The following is a 19,259-nucleotide window of genomic DNA, read 5'->3' on the forward strand; positions in this document are numbered from 1 at the left end:
CGATACACTCGTGGCGCAAAAAACCACGAATCCGTTCGAAGAACGGAGGATCATCGTTCGAGTGCGCGGAAACGAGCGAGTCTCTCCATCGAGTGTGACCGATACGTAGTAGCCACTTTTGTTGTGTGTGGTTCAACTTTTCGTAGGGAACTTTCGTCCCGAGAAAAAAGCCAGGCAGCTAACTTTTCTTTTCTTTTCTTTTCTTTTTTTTTCCAACGCAGCTCGTTTTCCCGAGCCGGGAAAAGTTTCCCTGTTTTCGTCGACGAAAATGAAACCGTGTCCACTCTCCTCTTTATTCGAGCACAACGATAGAATCGATCCATCCAATTCCATAATCGTGATCTCGCGAGAGAGAGAGAGAGAGAGAAAGAGAAAAAGGTTCGATTTCGATTCGACGTGTATGTAATTGACAAACGGCGCGGCCAAACCGATTGTCATGCAAGCGTCTCGGAGGAGGGACGTCATTCTGAATGATGATTCTCCCCCATCGATCACCAGCCATTAGCCTGGCTCCCTCGGGTAATCTCCTAAATTAAATTCTATCATCCATTGCCGTAACGGGAATAATCAGCCACGATTTATCGCCAATAGAAATTAATCATTCCTCAATTGCAAGAACATTCGCTTAAAGAGGACGGAGAGAATAGAATTCGCTTTTTGTCGAAACGTAGGCAGAATGAATAGGTTGATTCGTTTATAAATTATGGATGCATCGTGTTTTCAACGAGAAGAAGGAGGAGGAGGAAGAGAAGGGGGGTACCGGTAATTCCGAAAATGCGCTTTGAAAAACCGTCTTATGCATAAATGCCTGCCTCCGATACCGGTGTGGCGCGGATGAAAAGCGTGGCGGCGAGGAAAAGCGAGGGGATAAGGGAGAGAAAGGAAGGAAGCGAGGAAGGAAGGAAGGAAGAAAGGAGAGGCGGCGGCTCTTTGCTTCTTTTCTTTTTTTTTTTTTTTCTTTTTCGACTCGAGGGAGCCGTGGTTAACCGTACGGAATCGGCGGTGTCGTGGAAAAGAGGGTTGTTATAAGCCGCCTTACACCACGCCCGGCTTGGCCCCCGAACCTGGGCGGTGTCACTGTCACGGAATCGATATCTGTTCGCTCAATTTTCTTCCCAGACACGGTCCAACTTCTGTCTCTATCTCTCCTCCCCTATTGTTTTCTCCTCCTCTTTTTCTCCTGCCGAAAATGGACTCCTCTCTTCCTTTTATCCTCCCTCCAGAGAAGAAGAACGGCAGATGGACGCGACGCGTCGATGCCCCAAGTCGCTCAACTTTTTCAAAATTTCATCCCGCTCTTACGTATTCTTGTCTCGAGAAGGAGGATAATATTTCTCCGGCAAGATTTTCTCCGTGTACGAGGGAGAAAAAAAAAAGAAAGGAAACGAGAGGGGAAAAACGTAACGAAGACGATCCATACCTCTTGCTCGGTTGTGTAGTCATACTGCGCAAACAACGTTCGTCCCATTTAAATATCAATTTAAAGCGGCGCTCGCTACGTATCCCGCTATGTAGACCACGTCCTATCCAACGCCGTATCCCACATCGCTTCTCATCCACGGATATCAGCTCTTTACGAGGGTTTGCGATGCGTCACGTCCGACCACGTACAAGCCTGCTCTACTGGCTCATCTACTTACGCTTGGTATTCTACTCCGTTGTCCGTGGTGCACGGCCAACGTATAACCTATTTACCCACGTGTCACGTCTGACTACGCCCCGACTTGTTCCACTTTATCCCTTTTGCGCGGACTACATAGCGCGTTCAAGGGAATTCGATCCGGTGTTTCTTTATGTAATAAATTGTTACTTTCGATAAATTTCTATATTTTGTGGACGAAAGAAGGAAAAAATAGAAGAAAGAGGAGAAAAAAAAAGAGAAAAAGACACGTACCTCGATCTTAAATAAATCTCGCTTTTTTCTTAACGACTTTTACGCTTTTAAAGCGTATGAAATATAGTTTTATACCCGGCCGGGTAGCCGGCAGTTTTGAAACAGTGAGCGCCGCTTTGAAAACCAACGAGGCGAGCTTATCTCTCATCCGTGTCATTTCCTCGTCAAACATAGGGGAATCTGAGTTGAGAGTCCATTGCTGGGTGGGTCAGTGAAGCGTTGCTTAACAAACGACGCGGTGAAAACCTCGAAAACCTTTTCTCTGTTTCTCCAATTCTCGGGTAATAACGATAAAAGAGTGTAAAAATAGCGTACGGTGGAAGGATCGTGACGGGGGATGGAAACGGATGATTCGTCACGAAAACAGAAACGTATCGTTTCTCCCGACTCGGGAGAATAAATCTAAAATCAATTTCTTCTCCGGGACGAGAGAGAGCTTCTCCCTTGTTGTTCGTCGTTGGAAACAATGACCAGGCAACGCGAAACGATTTTTCATCTCTTATCGTCGACGAGGTCGCCTCGTCACAGCGAGGCCAAACCGGAAACTCGATGCGTGCGCGCGAGGAATCGAACTGGAATGAATCTAAAGAAGAGGAGAAAGAAAGGAATGAAGAAGAGGAGAAACATAAACGAGTGGATCGAAACGTTACTACGATTTGTTTACTATACTTTCGAAATCGGTGCGAATTACGAATCGCAAGAATTATCCTTATTAAAAATCGTAATCTCTTCATCGAAAAAAAAAAAGAAACGGGACAGATTAATTGGAGATTCCGTGGAGGGATGTATAAATACACGTATTAACGAGAAAAATCGTACAACAAATTTATTCGTTCGTCCAGATTTTATTTACACGAGTACCGAGATCCGGATAACAAATGAAATGATTGGAAAAATATATACGAAAGAAGCAGGTGTCGCCTGACGATTTCCATTTCCGGTTTAATATCCCGCGATACTCCGTCTCTCCCATCTCTAGATCTGCATCTCTAGGCAAGCGTGGACCACGCTCGTGGACGATGGTGCAAAACCGCGCATCAAAGCTGTTCGTAGTTACGAACGTTCGAAATAGTTTTCGAATAGATTTCATACGGTGTTCGATCCTCCGATCTAATCCTATTATAGCAGGGCCGGGATCGTAACAATATTACAAAAGAATCGTTATTATCGATTCGAGTCGGCGAACCGAACACGAACCCGGATGTATCCTCTTATCCGTCCTCGTGCACTCGCTTATTTCATGGCCCCATCCCCCAATCCCCATCTAACCTTCCTCCTTCACCGATAGGTAGTAAGCTCATCCAATTACCGAAAATGTAGCGGTGCACGCTACCAGTACGTTGCAGGGAGGAGTATCACCATTCTCGAGGCTGGTTTCGACTTTACCTTCACCTTTCCGTATCACCTCTCCTGAGCTTCTTTCTTCTAACCACTTTACGTACCGGAACGTATTCTCGCTACGGGGGAAATAATCCCCTCAACGATTCTCTTTCCATTTAATATTTTTTACGTCGATGGTTAGTTGATCGATGGATCGTCGAACCATCTTTTTTTCGTTCGTCCCGATTTTTTATTTTTTAAGTTTATTATTATATTGAAATATATATATTATATTGACTGTTTGGATTTTCTAGGTATGGTATTAAGATTGAAAATTTTTAAAGAATATCTTTGAATATCTCTTGGTATTATTCTCGATTCTTGAAAGATATTCGCTTATTACGCGTAGATTTTTTAAATCTCCTAATCAGTTTGGATCAATGGATCGTCGAATTATTTTTGCTTCGTTCATCCAGATTTTTTAATGTATTATTATATTGAAATATATATATATATTATATTGACTGTTTGGATTTTCTAGGTATTCTAGGTATGGTATTAAGATTGAAAATTTTTAAAGAATATCTTTGAATATCTCTTGGTATTATTCTCGATTCTTGAAAGATATTCGCTTATTACGCGTAGATTTTTTAAATCTCCTAATCAGTTTGGATCAATGGATCGTCGAATTATTTTTGCTTCGTTCATCCAGATTTTTTAATGTATTATTATATTGAAATATATATATTATATTGACTGTTTGCATTTTCTAGGTGTTTTATGGTATTGAAAAGTTGAAAATTTTTAAAGAATATCTTTGGGTATCTCTTGGCATAGTCGATTATTCTTGAAAGATATTCGCTTGTTACGTAGATTCTCCAAATCTCTTAATCATTTTTCAGTGGAACGTTCGAAGAGAATAATCTATCCTTTCCCATACATATTAATATTAATCGTTTAAACAACTCGTGCAACAATTTCTACAATTTCCAAAGAACATCTTTGAACACTGAAGACGATTTTAAACGATATTCCGTTATATATAGCTGCTCGATGGCCGCAAGATCAATTTCAACGTAGAAAAAAAACTTTTCCTCCACGCTGAAAACCAGGAAGGTTTTCGAAAAAAAGGATCATCGTTGTTTCTTTCTCTCTTTCCAAATCGAACCAACTAATCGATTTCCCGCGCTGTACTCCCCTTCGAAATTCACCCTTCTCTCTGGGATCCGGCATCTCACGGTTATTTCATGTTGTACCTGGCCCAGCCCCCGTAAGAGTAAGATTCGTCCGTGTACCCGGTCGGAAGCGGAGGGCTCTCAGCCGCGTCGTATTTCCCGAGGGCCATGTCGATCAGGGAGAGGCTGCATCCGGCGAACATGGCGGCGCAGTCGTGCCCCTCGTGCCCCGCTTTCCGTGCCCTGCTGTACGCGTGATGCTCCTCCGGCTCGTGATCGAACAACCGTTTCAAAGGGAAGCTGCAACAACACGGAAGGGGGGAGGAAAACGTAGCGCGTCTCACTTCGGGGATGGGGGTGCAGCTGCGCCTGTGAAAAGGAATCGGAAAAGGGGGTGTCGCGAATTACGAGAGAGAGAGAGAGAGAGAGAGAGACTCGGTTTCTGTTTCTTGCACCACGAAAGGAAAGAATCCTCCCAAGGATCTGGAATAGTGAATGTGCGTATGGGAAGAGGGGGAGGGGGGCAGAGCTCTTTTCAAGCTTATTTGCTTAATAAAATTCGTCTCGATCCCGTTCCTTCTTCCGAGGGAGGAGACGAGATTATTCCGAAATCCCATCGATCCCCGGCCAAAGCTCATCAGAGCTCTCCCCTCCGCCCGCCCCCTCAAAGAGGGAAGAGAGAAAGGTGGAGAATGGGGAATCCGCGCAGCTGGAGCCCCCATTTTTTCCCTTTTTCTTCCTTTCCGCTTTTTCTGTCCCCGGTGAACCTTACGAGAACGATATCCTCATCATTTCCTCGACCAGAGTGTTCCCTTTCGGAAGCAATCGTTGCGAGGCCTCGCAGAGGGCGCGAAGGATACATGTTCTACCGTCGAAATTCATCCTGAAAAGAATGGAAAATTGGAAAAATTAGAGCTCGGGGAAAAACCAAGATTCCAAGGAGGAAAGAAAAATATTATATCCGAGATGCACGAGAAAGAGAGAGAGAGAGAAGGAGAGGCTCGAGACGAAAAGATTAAAAGCGATGGTTATTCGAGAATTATTCGAGAAGGAAGGAGGAGGGGAAATTCATAATGTATCGTTGTTGAACGTGTTTCCCAGTTACAAGCGAGCGAAAGGCGGTGTTTTCTCATCTGGTCCCCTTTCCAGAAAGATTAAACTTGCCTTTGAGGCGATTGCCTATCAAAAATTCGTTCCCCTCCCCAATAATTTCACTGTTGATTTGAGTGGCCGCCGAGCCGGCTGCGATCGATCTTTCGAAAGAAAGTTATCGCGCGCGTTGAAATATGAAAGTCCTCGCAACCTATGCTCCCCCTTGATATATATCAAAAAATAATAGGTTAAATTACGGAACGCGTCTAACGGCGCGGCTCGCCTCGTCGAGAGAACGAAGAACGAAGAATAATCGATGGCGCTGAGTTGTTCAAAAGAAGCGAGTGAGAAAAAGGAGAAGAAGTTTATGGATTTATCCCTTCTTCCGTGAGATGTTCTCTCTCTCATTAACGGACATCTTTATTCGAACAATACGCAATACTTACAGGACAACAGGAAAGATTGGGTGGAGAAACAAGATCGTAATCGTGGTTCAATTCGATTGAATGTCTGCCATTAATTCAGAGAGATTCGTCGAAGGGAAGAGAGTCGCAATCTTGGATAGAGAAAGAAACTGAATGAAATTACTGGCAGAATGATTGTTGTGAGCTCGGATTATCTCGTTCCTTTCTCTCCTTTCCCAAAATCTTTTATCCTTCTCAAGATATTCCACGAATTTCTCCAGATTCTAAATGTCTGTTCTGAATGCCATCCTTTGTTTCTCGAAAAGCATACCTGCGCAACGATCGCCTCGGCTAGCTCGACCAACTCTATCGTTATCTCGAATTCGAATTGAATTAAGGTAATTCACTCGTACGAATTATATATTCAAAATTATGTACATCCGATTTAACGACTCGCGTCCATTTGTAATTTTATTTCGTTATTACGGATCTATATCCATTGGGGTTAGAAGTTGTAAAACTCGTTTGACAAATTTTCTTAGAGCGGATGGAATTACGAATGAAAGAAAGGGCAAACAAGAGGAAATCGTCTGTCCCCCCGAATGGCGAAAAATTGATTTTACGCATTGAAGAGAGGAAACCGTAGTCATATAACGAAACGGTCATTTTGAAAGAGACGACGGTATTAGAGGTGCTTAAGGGTGGTTGTAGTGGTGGATCGGATGACGGCGCCTTATCCAGACTGGAACTGGTTGTTGGAAACGGTGGTTGGTAGTTGGAGCTTGTTTCTGAATTATCCTCTCGGATCATTTCTCCGGTTCCAGGCTTAACGACAAACGGGTATGGTGGTACGGTGGTTTCTTCTTTTTTTTACGCTTCGCTTTTTAGCCAGATATTTCTTCGTCCATCAATGGAGAAAACTTGATTATTTTTCTCGGTTATTGAACAATGAGAATAAAAGAAGTCGGACGCGATCTGACGCGATCTTTCTGAAAGATTTATTACGATCGTCTCGTAAATAACGCAAGTTTGATCGGTTTTTCAATATGTGATCAGCGACAAAGATAAGATAAAGTCGAAAAAAAGAAAAGAAAATCAAACGAAACTTTACAAATATATATATATAGATGCAAAGAATCAGTGTAAGTTTTGAGTCACGTGGTGAGATCATGTAGAAAGCACGAAAACAATTGGAGAAGAATACGAAAGAATAAGAATCGAGCGAGGAGGACAGGATCGATATTCGGTTTTTCCACAAGCTTATGCGACCATCGTCTTCCATCGAATCCTCCCTCTCCCTTGTCCGTTGATCACCATCGTCACGATACATTGACGTTTTACACTAACTCGGCCGAAATACATCACCGCAGATGACACGGAAAAAAACTCGCAGACGGCTCTCCATAAAGGCCGACGACGTTCCCTCGATCACGTCCAGACTACTAAAGCCGCCGTTACGTTTTATTATCGAGGCTGCCACTCGAGGCTGGCGCACTTTGTGCAAATTTATTCGTCCCTATGATTTTCAAATGGGAGGAGATGCGGCTTTTACGCCGCCAAAATGGATACGTCTCCCTCCCAGGGAACATTTTATCGAAGCCGGTTCGAGAGGGAGTTTGGTTAATTTTTTTTTTACCCAACGTATTATTATTCATTTCCGCTCGCTTTATTCCTCTTCCCTTTTTTATCGACCGTTGATAACGAAGGATCACGGTCGTAAAAAACGGCGATATGTAACAAAAGAACAATAGATGCCTTAAATTCTCAGATCAGACTCGCCATTTTGCTCCTACGAGAAAATCCCCTTCCTTTCCTTTTCTTCTTCTTCTTCTTCTTCTTTTTTGCATCATTAAATATCTCTTCGATCCGTCTACCCACGCACAGATCGCCAGCCAGATTTTCGTTCCCAACGATCTCTCCCTGCTTCTTTTCTTAATCTACAGGAGGATAGGAAAAAATTTCTCTCGACGACTTACGCATTCATAATGGTCTCCAGTTTGCTGTAAAGTTCCCGTCGATGTCTGCGCTGAAGGTAATAGTAGTCAGGCTTGCGATACTTGCCCTTCCCTGGTTTCACGTAATATTTGTCACTGTTCCATCCCGAATACTTGACCACGTTCTTGTCGCTCGTCGCGTATTGGCTCCCGTATTTCTTCACCGGTTTCACTTGGTCGTGTCTCAATTGCAAGAATGGTTCGAGGGCAGGTTTGCTTTCGTTAGGCAGGTCGTAAGAGATGCCCCAATTGATGCCCTCCGTGAAGATGTTGTCAGGTGTCACAGTGTGCACCGTCACGCAAAGAGCGACCTGTAACAATTATATATTTATGAGGGAGAGGCAATTTGTGTAAGTGAAAGTGAAATGTCAGCGAGACAGAGACGAGAGAAAGTGTTTCGTTCAAAAGTAATTAAAGAACAATGTATCGTGACTTATATTATTTTCGTTACGTGATTAAGATTAGAGTAAGATTTATAATAGAATAGAGAGAGTTGAACTTACGGAGAAAGTTGAACCCTCGGGAAAGACAACGTATCTCCTTCTCCTGGACAAACGAGCGTCGCTGTCGGAATTGACTCGATAATCGCTCAGCAGAATGCAGAGAATCAAAAGTAGGAAGCAACACGCTTCATTTCGATTCATGGTCGAGATTCCTGAAAAGAGAAAGAGAAATAAGAGAAGTGAAAAGTTAATCGTTTCCAAAAAATTCCTCGAAATATTCCTCGAAGCAGGATGATCCAGATGGCGTCACTGCACGACCGCCCATCCATCCGTCCATGGACGGAATTCTATTAACGTTCAAGAAAATAAGTAAACGGGAACCGCAACATCGGCCAAAGTATCGGTGTGTTAAATCAATTCCAATAAGGATTCCCAGTTGGAAACGAATCCCTCCGTGTCGTGGCCATTTCTCACTGTTTTCGAACAACTAGATCGACCCACGGAGAACGCGGATGAAGGCGGAGAAAGAACGGAGAAGCCGTTCAGCTTCATTTGTCCTCGTCTCATGCTGCTGTTCTAATTACGAGATGAGTAATGGAACTGTAATAAAGCGGCCCTCCTCCATCCACCAGCGACCATCCACGTCAGTCAGGTTATTCGCGAGGAATGAAATAAACCATCGGCGACTCTTTGCTTTGGCTTTCGAAAAAAAAAAAAAAAGAAAGAAAGAAAGAAGAAAGAAATCAGATTGCAAAGCGCTTTTCTTCGTTTTTCTTCGTCGAAGAAAGACATCTCATTAATCCGAACAGGCGAAACAAGGCAATTTTCCTTACGTTCTTTTTTTTTTTTTTTTTTCTTCACGAGCTATTCCATTTCGTTCCCTGCCGACAACCGCGAGAACTTCCGCTGCGACGGATCGTAAAGGAATTGGAACAACTCTTTTCCAATTTTTATGAAATCTCTCTATAATAACCGTTCAAAGAGTTTGGCGGACACGAGAAAAAGAGGCGCGTTGTTGATAATGCTCGCCGTTTTAAATCGCGAAATTGTACCGCTTTTGTGTGAGAAGAGGGATCGAAGATTGATTCGATTGCGACTCGAACAAAATCAATCCAACGACTTGATTAAACTGCGCGTTAATGCGGCAACAATGGAATTCGATTCGAAAGAGAATTTTTCTTTTTTTTTTTTTCGCCTCTATCAAACGATCTATTTAGAGATTCTTAATTTATTTCGCTCTCGAGGAAAAGCTTCCTGCATAAAAAATGCGTGTAATTTCCCGACACTCGAATCTACGTTCCTTGTGACGCGTCTCACGTCCGAGATTCCTCCGTAGAACACCGTCGAATACCTGCAGATTGCATCGGGCAAATTTAACACCAGACGTTAAGATAATAATTCACGTTTGACCCAGCAGTGGTTCAGATACGGGGTCATTCATTGTCGACCTAGTGGAAAAGATCGATAGGTCCGATACATCCTGAAGCCGGCGGGTTCCATCACGACGATGATGGAAACCTCCGGCCAGATTTCGCGTTTCCTCTGTCCCTTCCTTCTCTCTCTCTCCTCTCCCCCTCTCCTCGATAATTTGTCACGCACAATTTCGATAATCAGCGGCCCCGTTGATTTCGTTTCGTTTCGAATATGGCGGAAGACCGAAATGGAAGGAAGAAATTCAAGTTTGGATCGAGTTGCATACGTCGATGAGCAACGTCGATGGAAGAGAAAGGAAGAGAAAGGTCGACTGTTAATTCGCGAATCGACGCATTCCTTCGCGATCCATCGTTCGAATGACATAAGATGCAGCTGCATCGCTCGCTTCTTTCCTCTCTTTCGTGTATCTCGCCCCTTCGTTCGTTCCAACCACCAATTCCTCTTCCGTCTACATTCCGTATTCCTGTCTCCTTATCTCCCTCTCTCTCTCTTTTTTAACATGAATTTTGATAAGGAACCGTTCTTTTTCACCCGGAAAGCTCCATATTTTCCTCTCCCCGCTGTTCCATTACCGGTAGAACATTTGAAAGAAGCTATTCGGGGATTTCGTGGATCTCGTCGCTTTGTCACGCTGACATTGAATTTGACTCGTCAGAAAGGGATTTGATCCGGGAAATCTTGATCGAGCATCGAGCGTGTATACGTCGCTCTCTGAGAACGAAATTTTTGGATTTATATATTTTTTTGAAATAAAAAAAAAAAGTTGATTCGTTAAGAAAAAAGTGTCGAAACGAATCTAACCACCTATTCGTCAATACACATTTGCGATTCCCCTTTCGTATCCAGCGTTATGCATCCTCCCTCTTTTTGATTACACCCTCGTCGTCTCGAGCTTTCCATCTTTCTGTCTCCGCCCCGAGGAATTTCCCCTTTGTCGCCGTCAACAGGATATTGTCGAATACCTCGAAGGAAGTTGTAGGCCAGCCGTCGACGCTTTTCGTCCGGTTCCGTGAATTTTCCACGATCAGGAGGGAACGAGGGGGCTCGCGATTGCGTTCTCGCGATTACTTCGCGTGGAAGAATCCCGTGGAAGCTCGCGCGAAACCGGGTCGGACGCCTCTTCGTCAGAATCTTTCGTTTCCCCTTTCCTCCGCCCTTTTCCTCTTCCTTCTTTTTTTCTAAGCTGATCCGTTGTTATTGGAGCGTGCGTAATCGATCGATTTCTAATAAAACTTGCGCGCTTCTAACGCAAAAAAGAAAAGGAAGGAGAAACATGCTGCGATTCGAAGGAAAAAGAAATCTGGTGTGCAAGTCTAATCTTGTATTACAATTCTAAATTCTTTATTATTATATCATCAACCCGTGCTTCGATCGTTCCAATTCTATTGTTCTTGTCTAAAAAAAAAAAAATTATGGCACACGTCAGTTTTCCATCATCCCCTCTCCATTCCGAGTGAAAATGGTTTCACGACCGCAGCTGAAACGTTTCCACTCTATTGCAAGGAGGAAATGTTGTATTTTCCCGTCCATTTTTTCCATACGTGTTTTCGAACCAAATCGGGGAAGTGAAAATTGCCACCCCCGTCCCTCGAAAAAGCTTCGATTCGATTCTGTCGTCCCGGTATATTCGAAAATGATCGAAAAGGTGGGGATGATACGAAAGGAAATTGACGAATCGGTTTGTAAGGAGACACGTGCATACCATTCTTTCGAGAGACGAAAATGATGGAAAATCGTGATCGCGATCGCTTAATTGCAAAGCCTTGCCTCGCCTTTTCTCGCGATAACGAATTTCTCGAATCTCTCTCTCTCTCTCTCTCTCGTACAAAAATCGAAACCCGCCAACACTTTTTCCGCGAGATTAAAGGCGACTTCTCTTTCTTCTTCTTTTTTTCTTTTTTAAAGAAAACGAGGTTGGGGTGAGAAAAATCTGCGATAAAGAGACGATAACGGAGGGTATCGGCGGGAGGGTAACGTTCGATAACTTAAACAACGAGATCCAATCATATGTGCGATTTAAATTTGGAGGGGGGGAAGAGAGAGAGAGAGAGAGAGACAGCATCGAATCGAATCGAATGAAAGTCTGATCGAATCAGAACACCGCCCCCGTTTGCCCGTTTCCCCGGGAATCTATTAGGCGAGTCAACACAAACGATTGAAATTTCTCAACTACTTTCTCTACCCTCGTTCGTTCGTTCGTTCGTTCGTTCGTTCGATTTGCCCTCCGTGTAACTTTGCGTACCATCTGAATAGTGCACACGCGATTCCATCCTGGTTGGAAAAATGTTTCCTCCCCTCGATCAGGGGAGGGGGGAAAAGGGTGTACAAATATTGACGATTTCGAATAGGCTTCGAAAATCCTGTACGGATCGGTCTCGTTTCATGATATTTCGATTTTAATTAAGAGAGAAGTAGGTGATCGATATCGTCACGCGTATATATATATTCCGCACGAGACAATGAGTAGAGTATTTTTTTTTTTTTTTTTGAAACGCTTGTTGACGCTCACTTTATTTTAACGGCTCGTTACGTTGGTTAACAGGCGGTCGCAAGCAGATTGCTCGACAGATTATTCTCGTTATCGACAGATTTACTCAACGGATTATCAACAATTCGGCTAGATTTCGGCCGTTCGAACATTCGATTTTATTCTCACTTCACGCCCAATGTTTTGATTTCTCTAAAAATCGTTATTTCATTTCGTCCTCTTCTCCTATCCTCCTGTCAAATGTACAACGGGGGGCGGGGGAGGGGAATCGCGGAATCGCTTTGTTTACTCTCGCAACAGTTTTTGCCGAAAAAATTGTTTCGGATAAAATTCGAATGATTTTTTTTTTTTTTTTTTAATGAAAATCAAATTCCTTTTCAAAGTCGTCGCATTCGTTGAAACGAATTCAACAAAACGATTCGAAACGAATCGCGTGCGGTCGTTGAAACGGATTTTAAAAACATTTTCTATTCGATTATCCATGCTCGACTCGATCGAGGGAGAAAATATGGAACTTCGTCTCGTTCTCGGGATCATCAGCGGTTCAAACGAGAAATCGAGGAAATTTGGAAAATTCGATCGACAACTTTTAACTTGATTCCGAGTTATCTTCCGAGAAACTTATCTTCGGTTTGAATGCACACACATAAACGCACGTACTGATATCGATCGTCACAGCATTTCACAATTTGGACGCGGCCATATTTCAAGGAAGAGAAACAATTTCGTGAATCGTCGCTGCGATCCGTCAAAAACGAGGTCGAAAGAAAAACGAGCGCCACCGAAATGTCGCTAAGCGATGCAATAAACGACTCCCGCGAAACCGGATGATTTTCGAGGCAGATGGATGCTTTTGTCCCGCGAATTTCGAATGTTTCCCTCGTTCCAACATGTCGGCTTCCGACTAGAAGATAAATTTCCTCGATATATTTTTCGCGTCGATCGATGATCGATCGCTGCGTTGTGCGATACCGCGCAGAGAATGAAACGGAATTTTCCTTGATCCACCTTTAAGGAAGCAACTAACAAGTAAACTTCTAAATCGAATTCCTGCTATAAATCAATCCGTGACAGTGAAGAGGATAGCGTCACAGCGCGCGCATCGAATCATCCGATCGTCCTCGTGTTCGAATCTCCGTTGACCAATTAGAGAGAGAGAAAGAGAGAGAGAGAAGGAATTTCGAACTAAAAGGAAAAAGAGCTTTTCGACGAGTTTTTTTCCTCTCCGATTCTACGATTTCATATGATCGATCTCGTCGTCCTTGTTTCATACCAATTCGAAAAATTTATTGCGCATATCTGCGCATATCTTCACGATTACGTATCTTTTTAGAGATCTTTCTAACGATTGACTCTTTCTTCTCTAATGTAACTCTATAACACTTAGAACACGTAGATCCTTTTCGAAAAGGGGATGCAGCTCTTAAGAAAAAAAAAAAAAGAAAGGAAATAATTCTTATCTTCTTCCTTTGTTTCTTATTTGACAAACTATATTCAATCTACCATCACTTTATCGATTGAAGAAATACGCGCGATCTTAAACCTAAAGCCTCGCGCTTTTAGATCTAACTACGGCGGCGGGTACATCAGTGACAGCTATAAATAGCTAAAAGCTCTCGCTGCGCGTGTATAATATTTCTCCTTCCCCCTCTCTCCCCCTCTCTCAATATCGAAGGAATCGTCCCGGTTGATAAACGAACGATCGTGCGAAAAAAAAAATCTCTTCTCTTCTCCGGTTAATGGAAAAATAAAGAAAAGAAAAAAGAAATAAAAAGGAGGGAGACGAAGCGGAGGGGGATGAATCCTCTTCCCTTCCCCCTCCCACCAAGGGAAGATCGATCCTTCCTCCCCGTGGAAGTATCTTGTAACTCAGTTCGGTAAACTCTTTAGGAAACAGGAAATTGTTAGCCCGGCGTGGAAGGGCGGCGTGGGTCGGGTGGGTCGAAAATGATCGATAGGTGACGGTGGCCGATAACTGGAAAACACGGAAGGAGAAGAGGAGGGGAGGAGGAGTAGCAGCAGCAGCAGTGTTTCGGCATGAACGATGGCAACGACGTGATCTCACTTATCGGGCAACCGTATTACCCCGGCATAACCGCCCCGACCTTCCCCTCCTCTCCCGTTTTCTTTTTTCTCTTTCTCGACAAGGGCCGTCAAGGATCGGCCGAGAAATAAAATACGAGATATCGTCGAGGATCGTCTTCCCGTTCTTCGTCGAATTTAATTTAACGGCGACCGTGAAACAATCGAGAATCGAGAAGTGGGAGGAAGGGACGAGACTCGATCTCGAAAAAAAATTTCGGGCGGCAAGTCCTGGAATTGTTAGTGGAAGAATGTGGAAATGGAATTTTTGAAGTATCGCTTTTTACCGAACTTTTCATCGGCTTTAATCTAAAAGGTTAATTTTGAAGCAAGATTCGAAAGGAGGAGTAATCCGTCCACGTATGCGTATAAATTTCTTATTCTTCCGAAGGATACGTTTCAAGATCTGTTCAAGAAGCGAGAAAGAAATCACGATGAAAAACGCGAATTGTTATAACGTATATATATATATATATATAAAAGATTCGAGTAACGCGCGTATTCGAAATTTCTTCTGGAATTTTTCACTGTGTACTGAAAAAAAAAAAAGAAGAAGAAAAATATAAAAGCATCCTCTCGTATATACGAAACTGAAGAAAAGTTCTCGTTGATTCTCGCTTGTTCCACTGAGAGAAAATTCCGCGCGTATATCAAATTCAAATTGAAGAGAAGGCAAAAAGGGAAACTGGTTGCAGAACTCTTGTACGGAATCTCTGTACGTAAAATTAGTTTACCACTCACCGATACCACCCACCGACGATCCTCCGCTGACGTCTTCCCGACGAATAACACCGGGGCCGGTGTCAAACGGCCGTTATTTGCTGCATTTCGAGAGCATAGCCAGAAGGCCATTGTCAAGTTTGTTAGCAGCGTCCCCCTTTCGTTTGCCCAACAATTAACGACTACCGTGAACGGATTGCACGTGCTAATCACCGCCACCGCTATCGAGGCCGCCTAAGTTGACATTTTGCGTCTCGCGTGGCACGATCGGAATTTTAAATTTCAGCTTCGAAAGAAGAAGATCTCGGGCGGAAGGTGATCTCATCGATGCGGATTTTCGCGGTTGGACGAGAAAATTTGGATCGATTCAATAACACGAATTCGCGGAAATTCGTGGACCAACGTTCACTTATGGGTTCTCGAGAAGGAGGAGGAGGGCGTTTAACGAGTTTATCGAGAGACGATGAATCGAAGAGAAGGTGGAAAGGTAATTGGATAATTTTGACAAATATTTTAGTTACAAAAGTGAGCGAACAATTTTTTCACTATCCACCACAAGTGGAGAATTAACAAGTGTTGTCCTCTCGTTACAACGACATTGAAATTCAAAGTTGCGGACGAGAAACGTCCCTTTTCAGAGGGGACTCTTTTTCCTCGTAAAAAGAATGGAAAGGGAATTTTTTCGAAAAAAGTTCCTTCGATACCTTTTTCATTGGCCCCATGTGCCGATTACATCCGATATAAAGAACTCCCTTCTCCCCAACTTTCCAACTTTCCCAACTTGCCGCGTGCATGGAAGAGAGGAGGAGGAAAGTTTGAGCGCGAATATGAAAACGAATTTAACGAACATCGCGAAAAGTACCGTATATACATACATATTTTCAACGCGATAATTCGATCGAAACGATAATTTGCTCGACTTTACACGTCCATCCGTAACGAACGCGACTTCAAACAAACGCGGCTCGAGAGTACTTCGATTACCACGTACAGGCTAATTCGACACACAGTGTTTTGATTTCCAGTTAGTTCCAGAAGAGACCAAAAAAGAAAAAAGATAACTGTTCTTGAAAAGAAAAGGGGAAGGAAATGTCTCGAACGGTTTCCCCTCGACAAGAGTGGAAAATTGGGTCGCGTAGCGGTGGAAATACGCCCGTCGGGACTCGTTTCCAAGTTTCCGAGCCAGTTGCGCGAGAAGAAGCTCTTTAAGGAGGAAAAATTAGCGCTCGCCCCTTGTCCACCGAATTTCGAAAGGAAAAAGGGAGAAGAGGGTGGTGAAGGAACGATTGGACGAGGATTGGATCGCGTGGTTGCGGGATCGGTTTATTAAACGGGAGACGTGCACAACCCGTGGACAATCGATACCGACGGTTCTCTTCTTAATATCGAAGCCGAACATGGAATCGCGATTACTTTTGACGAGAATTTTGAAAACTTGCACGAACCCGGCGGTAAAGTTTATTCGCCACGGGATAGAATTTCCGGGAGATTGAATGAATGCCTTCCTTGCTTTCGTAATTTCTTCCGGAGGAGAGGAGAGGGAGAAGAAAGTCACGTTTTATTATTATATGAAATACTCGACGAGAGATTTCCGTATTTTTGTATTTCGAAATTTCCTTTTTTCTCGGCTCGGTTTCCTTAATTCAACTTTCGAAGAAGAAAGGGAGACGATTTTTTTGCCACGTTTTATTGTTTCGTCCATGAATTCTCTCGAAATTCATTTCGAATCATTTCTTCATGTAATGCATTTCGCTTCGAATAACGATTAGGATTAGATTTATTAAAATATATACAAGTAAACTTCGAACGACTAGTCACACTCTCACTCTTGTCACTCGAATCATCGAATCATCCGATTTTAACACGAATCCTTTATCGACAAGAAAACTCTTTATTCTCAACCTAGATCGTTAGAATGGTACAAATGAGATAGTAGCAGCTTTAAGAGAGAAACGGGGCATGGGTAAGCAACTTCGCACGGCGTCTCGGTTCTGTAAGCGACATCGTAGGAATCGACTCGTCTCACGTTGTCGACGTTGCTAAAAAAAAAAAAAGAAAGAAAGAGAGAAGAAGGAAGAAAGAGATAAATAGGGAGATTCGATGAAACTTCGCAGCAAATATCGTACCTTAATATCAATCGAAGGGCATCCTCCACGAAGGAATCGCCAGGTGGACTCAACAAAGTTCTCGCCTCGCAGATCGTTCTCAACGTGCACTCTCTTCCCGGCAAGTTTTGGCTGAAAGGCAAGTTTCCCTTCAGAGAAAGGAATGTGAAAATACGCTGACATACCTGTTTATACCTGTTCAACGCCGTCTCAAACGTGGCGTACAACTCTCGCCGATGGCGTCGTTTCACCATCCACTGTCTCCTCTTGTACTTCTTGTACTTCTTCCTCTTGTAATCCTCTGTGGTCGGTATAGGCCAGATCACGTCGAACTCGAACACCAGATTCCAATTACTGGGCAATTTAACGGGAATCGGTTGCAAGATGGACGCCGTTACCTGCGAAAAGAAAAAAAATAAAATCTCAAAATTCCTTGCCAATTTATTACACGAATCGAATCGAGCCGAAGAATGGATTCTCCTCGAAGATAAAACACGAGAGAAGAAAAGAAAAATACCGTTGCTCCGATCGCGATTATCCTCGAATCAGTGGTCACACTGTTCCCTCGATTCGCGTATTCTGCCGAGAACGCACTTTTCCGAGAACGCTGCGCCACTCGAAACCAAACTGCCGATACTTACCACGAACGTGCTGCCCTGTGGAAAAGCGAGACGCCTCCGCCTGGACAGCACCAACTCCTCCCGCGATCTTTGACAAGGGATGGCGTGGTCGGTGTCGTTACGGTGACACCCGTCGTCCCCGAGGAGCGGCTCGAGGATCCTTGCCAGAATCAGCATCACCGGCCACAAGCCCCTCATTTCTCGGAATTACCAGCTGAAATCAGCCGTTTCGCGGTGGCCAACGACCACCGCTCAGTCCTCTCCTGGGAGAAGCGGGTCGAGGAGCGAGTTTTTCTGGAAGGACGGCAGCATTATTCGCGGTTGAAGGGGCCGCGGCACGGGTTTTGCTCCTCCACTCCGCGGCCACGGTGGATACAAGCACGCCTTCTCGCGTGTTTGAACTTTGTGTTATCGCTTCGTGTTATCGCCTGTCTTTCTCTCTCTCTCTCTCTCTCTCGTTACGTAACGAATCCTCTTTGGGATCTCCTCTTGGTTGAATCTTGGGTAGAAAAACCGATTCGAATGATTCGGTAGAGAAAACAGATCGAAAGATTTTCGATGGAGGATTAATTGATATGATACTTTTGCATCGATGATAAAATTTCACATTCGGATGTATAACGATACTCATACGAGATTCGACAGAAATAATGTCAAATTTTTCGACAGAGATAATGTCAAAGGGAATTTTGGTGAATGAGAATCTTCGAGTCGAGTCGACGATTGAAAAATGGACAGAAAGAGAGAGAGAGAGAATTTCCAATTTCGAATATTCCTGCATTTTTCCGTCCCATCGTCGTTATTTAATTAATATTAATAGTCTCGTCTCGAGGAACGAAATGACTCTATCGTTGAATTGCGCAACGCGTCGCTCTTCTATTTTTTGCCCTTATAATTACAGAAATTATCCCGAGCGAGGGGTAAACAATGAACGCGTGTATACGCGGAGAGGAGGAGGAGGAGGAGGAGGGAGAGGGAGGGTTGATGAATGGAAAATAGGCAGGTAATTAACGTAACGCAAAACGTTCGCTCATAATTACTGACCTTTTTTTTTTTTCTTTTTTTTTTTTTTTCGGTGGGAAAGACGGCGGCCAGGCGAAATCCCAGGCATCGGGGATTCATTTATTCGTGAAAGTATTGGCCGGCTGTAATTTCGGGGATTCCCCGCGCTCGTTTAAAATGCAGCGACCCGTTTAATTAGGGGCCATCGGGCGGTGGACCGGGCGCCGGCAAAATCGGCTCGTCTCGGACGTCGGATAAATCACTCGTCGAGGGACTCCCCGCGACGGGATAAAAAAAAAAAAGGAAAAAAAGGAAAAGCAAAAAGGGGTTCACCCCCGAAGTTAGAAATTATCTTATCGCGAGGCAACGAAACTCGTCGTCGCGGAGGCGTGCTTTCAAAGTTTTCATGAAATTTAGGATTTCGACTGGGTCTGCGATGCCCGCAGAGAGAATCCTGTAAATCGAATCTGTCAGAACGGTGATTCT

General features: G+C 43.8%; 2 protein-coding genes across 3 annotated transcripts; both read right to left on the reverse strand.

Annotated features, from left to right (window-relative positions):
• Positions 1-2,701: 2,701 nt before the first annotated feature.
• On the reverse strand, positions 2,702-15,186 carry LOC100578091. Its single transcript, XM_006561758.3, has 5 exons — positions 15,068-15,186; positions 8,383-8,534; positions 7,862-8,190; positions 5,162-5,272; positions 2,702-4,689 (listed from the first exon to the last, which is right to left on the reverse strand). The coding sequence occupies exons 2-5, from the start codon at positions 8,521-8,523 to the stop codon at positions 4,455-4,457; spliced, it is 816 nt and encodes a 271-aa protein (XP_006561821.2). The 5' UTR covers positions 8,524-8,534; positions 15,068-15,186; the 3' UTR covers positions 2,702-4,454.
• A 1,543-nt stretch (positions 15,187-16,729) lies between these two features.
• Positions 16,730-18,429, reverse strand: LOC100578130. 2 transcript variants are annotated; one of them, XM_016914188.2, is made up of 4 exons: positions 17,793-18,429; positions 17,337-17,549; positions 17,173-17,283; positions 16,730-17,085 (listed from the first exon to the last, which is right to left on the reverse strand). In XM_016914188.2, the coding sequence occupies exons 1-4, from the start codon at positions 17,967-17,969 to the stop codon at positions 16,957-16,959; spliced, it is 630 nt and encodes a 209-aa protein (XP_016769677.1). In that variant the 5' UTR covers positions 17,970-18,429; the 3' UTR covers positions 16,730-16,956. The 2 variants fall into 2 exon arrangements, with proteins under 2 accessions (XP_016769677.1, XP_003249967.1); XM_003249919.4 differs by having other exon boundaries at positions 17,347-17,549; positions 17,793-18,401.
• Between the last annotated feature and the right edge of the window lie 830 nt (positions 18,430-19,259).

The sequence above is a fragment of the Apis mellifera genome, linkage group LG9 (genome assembly GCF_003254395.2).
Source record: "Apis mellifera strain DH4 linkage group LG9, Amel_HAv3.1, whole genome shotgun sequence".
In the NCBI taxonomy this organism is placed as follows: Eukaryota; Metazoa; Arthropoda; class Insecta; order Hymenoptera; family Apidae; genus Apis; species Apis mellifera.

What these genes read in the sequence shown, in the direction of transcription:
- LOC100578091 (XM_006561758.3), bottom strand. Translation starts at nt 8,523, where the DNA reads ATGAATCGAAATGAAGCGTGTTGCTTCCTACTTTTGATTCTCTGCATT. An exon ending in CTGGAGACCATTATGAATGC is followed by an intron (nt 5,273 to 7,861) that starts GTAAGTCGTCGA and finishes CATTCTTTTCAG; the next exon opens with GATGAATTTCGACGGTAGAA. An exon ending in ATGATGAGGATATCGTTCTC is followed by an intron (nt 4,690 to 5,161) that starts GTAAGGTTCACC and finishes GTGTTGTTGCAG; the next exon opens with CTTCCCTTTGAAACGGTTGT.
- LOC100578130 (XM_003249919.4), bottom strand. Translation starts at nt 17,969, where the DNA reads ATGAGGGGCTTGTGGCCGGTGATGCTGATTCTGGCAAGGATCCTCGAG. An exon ending in CACAGGGCAGCACGTTCGTG is followed by an intron (nt 17,550 to 17,792) that starts GTAAGTATCGGC and finishes TTCTTTTCGCAG; the next exon opens with GTAACGGCGTCCATCTTGCA. An exon ending in GCCCTTCGATTGATATTAAG is followed by an intron (nt 17,086 to 17,172) that starts GTACGATATTTG and finishes TTTTTTTTTTAG; the next exon opens with CAACGTCGACAACGTGAGAC.